This window comes from Lonchura striata, chromosome 14 (assembly GCF_050655825.1).
Source record: "Lonchura striata isolate lonStrDom1 chromosome 14, ASM5065582v1, whole genome shotgun sequence".
Lineage (NCBI taxonomy): Eukaryota > Metazoa > Chordata > Aves > Passeriformes > Estrildidae > Lonchura > Lonchura striata.
The window spans coordinates 1,690,387-1,698,239 of NC_140716.1; the positions used below are offsets into that span (position 1 = coordinate 1,690,387).

At 53.9% G+C, this 7,853-nt stretch overlaps 1 protein-coding gene across 1 annotated transcript in view; it reads left to right on the top strand.

The window, feature by feature from the left end:
* HS3ST6 (heparan sulfate-glucosamine 3-sulfotransferase 6) overlaps positions 1 to 2,362 on the top strand; it is a 34,866-nt gene extending 32,504 nt beyond the window's left edge. The window contains exon 2 of the mRNA XM_031506104.3: positions 988 to 2,362. Coding sequence (XP_031361964.1) covers positions 988 to 1,606 — 619 coding nt within the window. The 3' untranslated portion in view covers positions 1,607 to 2,362. The remainder of the gene's footprint in view (positions 1 to 987) is intronic.
* Positions 2,363 to 7,853: the final 5,491 nt, after the last annotated feature.

The window sequence follows — 7,853 nt, forward strand, 5'->3', positions numbered from 1 at the left end:
TGACGCGGCTGGGTAATTTCTGCGGTAATTAATGCCTCATTAAAGTGCACGAGGGAACAATCAGAGCGGCGGATTTTAGCCAGCACAATGGCTGGGCCCTCAGGGTTTTCCTGCCTTTCTTCGGAAAAGGAAACAGTCTTTTTCTGGCGTTAACTGCTCCCTGTCTGGAGGCAGAGGGGGAAGGAGCCTTGGTGGGCATCTCCATTCCCAGCTGGTGCTTGGGCATCACCTCCACTGGTGCTGGGATTTTCCTCTGCGATCCCCCCGGGGCCAGCTGAAACCTCCAGGTCGTGAAACCTGACTGGAGGCAGGGATGAACACCAGCCCCCTCCCAAAATGTTTGAGTTGGGATTGGGGGCAGGAGAAGGGCAGGAGGGATTTCCAGGGCTGGGAAGGAATTCCAAGGGGGAGCAGCAGCCTGCAGGTGTCCCGTGGGTGCTGCTGGTGGGGCAGGGTGACGGGGAGCTCCTTCCTGTGGGACCCCAGCCTTGCTCTGGAGTCTCGTGTGGTGGTGAAATTCCTCCTCCAACCCGTGCTTCCAAAGAAAAACTGCGCAGGCTCTTGCTGTTCGGTCTCAAGGCAGTTTATTGTGAGTTATCGAAAAGATTTTCTTCTCGGGCAGAAAGGTCAGAAGGAGGAAGACTTCATTGACTTCCTCATTTTGGGACCCCTCCCCATGAAAGGGACACCGACCCATTTCAAGGAACAAACCGGCTGAATGGCTTTTGGAGTGATTAGCATACAAAGTGAGGAACGGGATGTACCAAAATTATGAATATGTACTTGTATTTTGTGTATTCAATACTTGTATGGATAAAAAGGCTCTGTAATCACCTGGAAGCTGTGGGGTGGATTTGGGAATGATCCCACATGAAATAAACACACAATTTCTAACTTTAAACTGTTAAAGAGTTTTTGTCCGTCACAGTTGGATATTGGTACTAGATCAATATCCATATTTTTTTAATAAATCACCTGTCTCCTCAGGAGCCTGATGCCACGGACCCTGGAGGGACAGCTCACCATGGAGAAGACCCCCAGCTACTTTGTCACCAAGGAGGCCCCGCGGCGCATCCACAACATGTCCCGGGACACCAAGCTGATCGTGGTGGTGCGGGACCCCGTCACCCGCGCCATCTCGGACTACACGCAGACCCTCTCCAAAAACCCCTCCATCCCCAGCTTCCAGGCCCTGGCCTTCAAAAACCTCAGCACGGGGCTGATCGACACGAGCTGGAGCGCGGTGAGGATCGGCATCTACGCCAAGCACCTGGACAACTGGCTGCAGTACTTCCCGCTCTCCAAATTCCTCTTCGTCAGCGGGGAGAGGCTGGTCAGCGACCCCGCCGGGGAGATGGGCCGTGTGCAGGACTTCCTGGGCCTCCAGAGGCTGGTGACAGACAGACATTTCTATTTTAACCAGACCAAGGGCTTTCCCTGCCTGAAGAAGCCGGAGGTGGGGAGCAAACCCCGCTGCCTGGGGAAGTCCAAGGGGCGGCCGCACCCCAGGATCGACGGGCAGGTGGTGCAGCGCCTGCGGGAGTTCTACAGACCCTTCAACATGAAGTTTTACCAGATGACAGGGCAGGATTTTGGGTGGGACTGAGCCCAGCCCCAGGGCACGCTGCCGGGCTGGCACCTGGGCTGCCAGGACTGCGGCCCAGGGATGGCCGTGGTCATCGTGGTCAAGGGATCCTTATGGCCAGTGTGGTCCAGGCATGCCCGTGGTCCCTGTGGTCAAGGGATACCCATGGTCATCATGGTCAAGGGATCCTCATGGTCATAATTGTCCAGGGATGCCCATGGTCATCATGGCCCAGGGATGGCCGTGGTCATCGTGGTCAAGGGATGGCCATGGTCCCTGTAGTCAAGGGATACCCATGGTCATCATGGTCAAGGGATCCTCATGGTCATCATTGTCCAGAGATGCCCGTGGTCATTGTGGTCAAGGGATCCTCATGGCCAGTATGGTCCAGGGATGCCTGTGGTCATCATGGCTAGGGATCCTTGTGGTCAGTGTGGTCCAGGGATGCCTGTGGTCATCATGGCTAGGGATCCTTGTGGTCAGTGTGGTCCAGGGATGCCTGTGGTCATCATGGTCCAGGAATGCCCATGGTCATTGTGGTCCAGGGATGCCCATGGTCATCATGGCCCAGGGATGCCCTTGGTCACATTGTCCAGAGATGGTCATGGTCATCATGGCCCAGGGATGCCCTTGGTCACGTTGTCCAGGGATGCCCATGGCCACCCCACCAGCACCCTCCTCCCTTTGTTCTAATTTATATCGGACCTTTTCTGGCAAGAAACGGACTTTTCTGGAGTAGAGAGAAATATTTAATAATAAAAGCACAGATGAGCCCTCTCCCCTCCCTGAGCAGATTAAATATTCTTCCATATAAACCTCGCTGATCTCCATTAACTGGGAGCGTTTTTGGGGGGAGGGTGGCTTTGTGTGCACGGATCCAGCCCCAGAATGAAACCTTTGGAAACCTCTGGGCCACGCAGCCAGAGGGGTTTTGCTGGACCAGGTTCTGGGGGTGACACAGTCCCTGCTGGGCAGCAAACCCCAGTCCTGGGAGATCTTTTGGAGGTGGAAAAGAGTTTGTAGGAATTTCTCAGCTGAGCAAAACAATGAACAGGAGCAGTTCTGAATAAATGTCTGGTCCTGGTTTAGGGAGAGGGAGCTGTGGGTCACCTTCCCATGTTCCTTGGGTGGCCCATGATAGGGCAGGGCCTTTCTAACCCTTAGCAGGAAAATTCCAGCTTCTCCACAATTTTCCCATCTCTGCCCATTCAGTTCAATAATCTCAATAGTTTTTCAGCCATCAAGGGTCATCACGGGAGGCTGCAGAAATTACTTTAATCTCTACTAACTAGTTTTCCCTTAATTAAAAGATGGGGAAAACATTTAATTAACCTCTAAGATCTTATTAGTGACTTGTATTTGTCTCTTTAATGAGCTAATTATGAGTTTTGGAGGGCCCTCAGGCCCTGCAGTATTTGCAGATCTGCTTTGGCTGTGGTTTCTTCCACCGTGCAGCATCCCAGAGCTGCCCGTGCTGCTCAGGTGACCATGGAGGTGACAGTCCCCAGGGGCTTTGGAGAGCACCATTGGAGGTGACAGTCCCCAGGGCTTTGGAGAGGAACAATGGAGGTGACAGTCCCCAGGGCTTTGGAGAGGGGCCATGGAGGTGACAGTCCCCAGGGCTTTGGAGACGAACAATGGAGGTGACAGTCCCCAGGGGCTTTGGAGAGGAACAATGGAGGTGACAGTCCCCAGGGCTTTGGAGAGGAACCATGGAGGTGACACCTGTCTGCAACCTCCCTTCAGTAGCTGTGGAGAGCAATGAGGGCACCTCTGAACCTTTTCTTCTCCAGGCTGAACAACCCCAGCTCCTTCAAATGCTCCTCACAGAGGTGAACAGGCTGAACAAGCCCAGCTCCTCACAGGGTTTGTGCTCCCAGCCCTTCTCCAACCTCGTTGCCTCCTCAAGCATCTCAAGGTCCTTCCCAAACGGAGGGGCCAGAGCTGGGCACAGCCCTCGAGGTGTGCCCAGGGGCAGAATGAGCTCCCTGCTCCTGCTGGCCACACCATTCCTGAGCCAGGCCAGGGGCCATCGGCCTCTTGGCCACCGAGGCACACTGCTGGCTCGTGTTCAGCCTCCTGTCCAGCACCCCCAGTACGCTGAGTATTTGTGACAGCCACCCCTCTAAACCCCTTTCACCATAACCCAACTACATGCTTAACAACTCTCACCTATGTTATAAATGAGAATTTGGCCAGCCAAATCTAAAATGAAAAAATAAAATATTTCTTTTGCAATCAAATTCTATCTAGCCAGCCACAAGGCAAGAACAGAGCCGAGCCCGGGGTCGGCACCAGAATTCAGCCTCAGCAGAGGTTTCCCTCCATGCCCACACACCTCCAGCCTGGCACGAGTGGTTTTTATAGGGAAAATTCGGTTTTTATAGGGAAAATTCCACCTGAGGCCAAGATTTCAGCAGTCAGTCTTTTCTTCGATTGATAGTCCATTGGTCAATAAGATTTTCTTTTTTGGTGATGAAGAAGAACAATTCAGTGTGTGGAGTTGTTGAATCCCTTGATGAAATTTATGGGAACGCTGCATTCACATGGATCTGCCGAAGGATTTCCATGACATCCATCATCTCAGGCCCATGGTATCCATCTCAGGTCCATGAGAACCATCTCAGGTCCATGACATCCATCTCAGGTCCATGACATCCATCTCAGGTCCATGGTATCCATCATCTCAGGTCCATGGTATCCATCTCAGGTCCATGGTATCCATCCCAGGTCCATGATATCCATCATCTCAGGTCCATGGTATCCATCTCAGGTCCATGATATCCATCTCAGGTCCATGGTATCCATCATCTCAGGCCCATGGTATCCATCTCAGGTCCATGAGATCCATCTGGGGTTGCTCACACCATGATCAGCTCCTGGTGTCCCCGCATCTCTCCAGCCATGGCCCATCCCCATCTCCTGGCCAGCCACATCCTTTCACGTGTCAATCGGGTTCCAACACACACCAGGTTTCCCTGCGAGGGTGGGGGGGAGTCCCAATACCAACGTGTACACTCCAACAAATATTCAATATCACACAAATCACCCTAGAAATGGCGTGAATTATCTCTACTCCACACAACACCCACGTTACAGCACTTCCTAAGCAGTTTTAGCAGTGGGATGCGCTCGGCATCCCCCGGCCCGGCCGTGTCCCCCCAGGCTGTGACCCCCGGCCCCCGCCGGGGCTGGGATGTCGCAGCGGCTGGAGCCCCTTGTCAGCCTGGCCGGCAGCTCCGCATGATGGACTGCGCTCTGCTTGTTGGGGTTTTGTTTCCAGCGACGACATTCGACCGAATTATTCTCCACCGAGGGCTTTAAAGTTTCCCAAGTGCCTGTGAAAGCCTGGAAACGCTGATAGTGATCCTATTTCTCAGCTGAGTGACTGCATTCAGCCCCAGCCGTATTGATATGCAAAACGTTAAGGGTCCCGGCTCTAAAGATGGTTTCTGTCTGCCCTGTGAAAGGGAACCATACTTTTTTAAAGCCCGGCCCTTTCTAAAGCCGCACAATACCATATAGACTATGCCATTTAAAGCATCTGAAGCGACCCAAAATGTATTGAAAACTCGCTTTGCAGACTCATTAAGACTACTCAATGCGCCCTGGCAAATACCGTGCCAGGGCTGACCGCACGGATTAAGACTTTTGAAGTGTTACACAAACCCCCTGCTTAAACTAATTGCTGCCCCGCAGCTCACGAGGTCAAGTATTTGTATTCATTGCCTCCGAGAGGAGCCACTTATGGCTCTGTCCAGGTGAAGTCTGCACTTCATTAGATCAAGACAATAAAAGCAGCTTTGGTAGGAAGGGGATGAAATCTCCCGGCTCCTGCTCTGAGCCGAGCACGGCCTGAAGTCCACCTCGGCAGTGCTTTCAAGGGCTCCAGCGGAGCGATGTGCTTCCCAAAAAAAGTGTTTCACTGCGGCTGGTGACACTTGTGCTGTCGCGGAGGGTTCGGCTTGAGCAGAGATTCCTTGGAATTCCGAGGGCTCGCTGAGCACTTCTCCACTGGGACATTTCATCCTCCACGGTGATGGAATCCTGGGATGGTTTGGGTTGGTGGGAACCTAAAGCCCACCCTGTGGCACCCCTGCCATGGCAGGGACACCTCCCACCGTGCCAGGCTGCTCCCAGCCCTGCCCAGCCTGGCCTGGGACACTGCCAGGGACCAGCCCCAGCTGCTCTGGGAGGAATTGCTCTGGAACTCCCCCGGAGGATCAGGGACAGGTGTCACTGCTGGATCTCCCTGCTCCAAACCTCTGGGAATAAAGTTAGAAGGAGAGGATGCTGAGCTGTGCTGCTGTTTTCTGGGACAGAGGGAGTTGGGGCAGCTGCTTGCTCAGGGGATGATGGCAAAACCCACCCCGTGCTCATGGAGCTGGAAAAATGTCTCTGGAGCACCAGGTTAATTGGGGAATGCCAGAACGAGAGGATGATGAAGATCCAGCTTTGTAGCCAAGTATGAAATAAAGTTTTCATCTCCATCTCAGTTCACCAAAGTTTCCATTTCTAGACCCGATTTTGTTTTGAAAATCCAGCTCGCCAAAGTTTTGTGGTTCCTGTGCTCTGGGCCTCCCTCTCCATTCCACTCCATAAGCCAGGAAGAGCAGGGCTGGAAGAGCTTTCCAAAATGTTTTATTTACTCCTTTTTCTGTTATACCAGATTTAGGAGGACAGAAGGGAAAGTACAAAAATAGGGAAGAAAGAAAGAAAGAAAGAAAAAAAAAAAACCTCAAAAAGCAAGAAGTTTAAACTTCCCTGCTTTGGCATGGATCTGGAGATGAGGAGAGCAGCAGGGCTGCTTTTCAGTGCCACGTTTCATCTTGAATGTTTATAACCTGTAACAGGGAACCTCACGCTTTTCCCTGGAAATGCCCATCGATTCCCACTCCCACACCTGGCCCACACCACGTTGCCCAGGTGAGGCTGTGGGCTGGAAAAGCTGGGAGAGCCTCCCCACAGCATTTCCCCAGGGTGCAGAGGCTGTCCTGGCTCGGGAGCAGGAGCTGGCACGGGCTGGTGAGGGAGGGGTGCTGCCAGGGCATCCCTCCTGCTGCTTTTGGGGGCTGCAGCAGTGTGCTTGTGTGCAGCCATCACGTGCAAATGCCAAATTTAGGCTCTGATTTGGAAGAGTGAGGCATTGCCTCCCTTAATGAATTTATATCACACGAGAGAATAAATTGATGCCTTTGTGGCAGGAGGTGAGCCCCAGGCCCTAACTGAACCCTCGTGGGTATGGGGTGGATGGGGCACTGCCAGCACTGCTCCTCTCCAGGGAGTGGGCAGGACAAGGGGCACGGCTGGAGCCTCTGGGGCTGGCTCCTGGTGATGCCACAGCTGGTGTTGGAGAAGAAAATGGAGCTGAAAGGGCTGATCCAGCCCCAATTTTCCCAGCTGATGTGGCCGGGAGTGCTGGTGCAGATCGCTAAGCCAGTGATGGGAAGGATCAGGCTGGCACTGCCAGCTCTGTGCCAGCACTGCCATCCAGGCTGGCAGCCACGGCTGGGAATCAACACTGAGGGAATTTCTCCCTTTTTTTTCCCCCTTTTGCTCTGAGTTTAAACTTCCATCTGATGGCTGATTGCTGAAGACCCCCCCTGGCAGCTGCAGCACGCTGCTGGCAGATGCCAGAGGGAAGGAAAGTGTGAGGGATGGAGGGCAGCGGGAGAGAGGCCGGGAAACTGGGAAACATTCCTGCCGGGATGGGAGAGGGGGCTGTGCAACAGCCAGCCCTTAATTAAGGGTCTTTAAAGAGCTTTCCCAGCTGGTTAGCATTGCCTTGCCATACTGCAGTGGTTTGGAAGCAATGCTGGGTTCCCTTCCTGGCAGATTTGTGTGTGTGTGATGAGTCCTGGGCCCTCACCCCTTTGGGAAAATGGCACAGGGAAAAATGGGTCTTGCCCGGCTGGAGAGGACGAGGAGAGCCCTGCAACGTCCCGGGGGAGAAGCTCTGGCTGCTCTGCTGGCTGCTACACCCAAAGGTTTTTAAAAGGAGGGGGACAGCGTGTGTCCATGGCACCACCCAGGGCTGGAGGGGACAGCGTGTGCCACCCGGCACAGGGGACAGCGTGTGCCACCCGGGACAGGGGACAGCGTGTGCCACCCAGCACCCAAATGCTGCACTGGGAATGCCTGAGCCAGCCTGGGGTGGACACTGGTGACAGGAGCCAGCCCCGGGTGGTGCCACAGGCACACGCTGTCACCCTCCTTTTAAAAACCTTTGGGTGTAGCAGCCAGCAGAGCAGCCCGAGCTTCTGCCCCG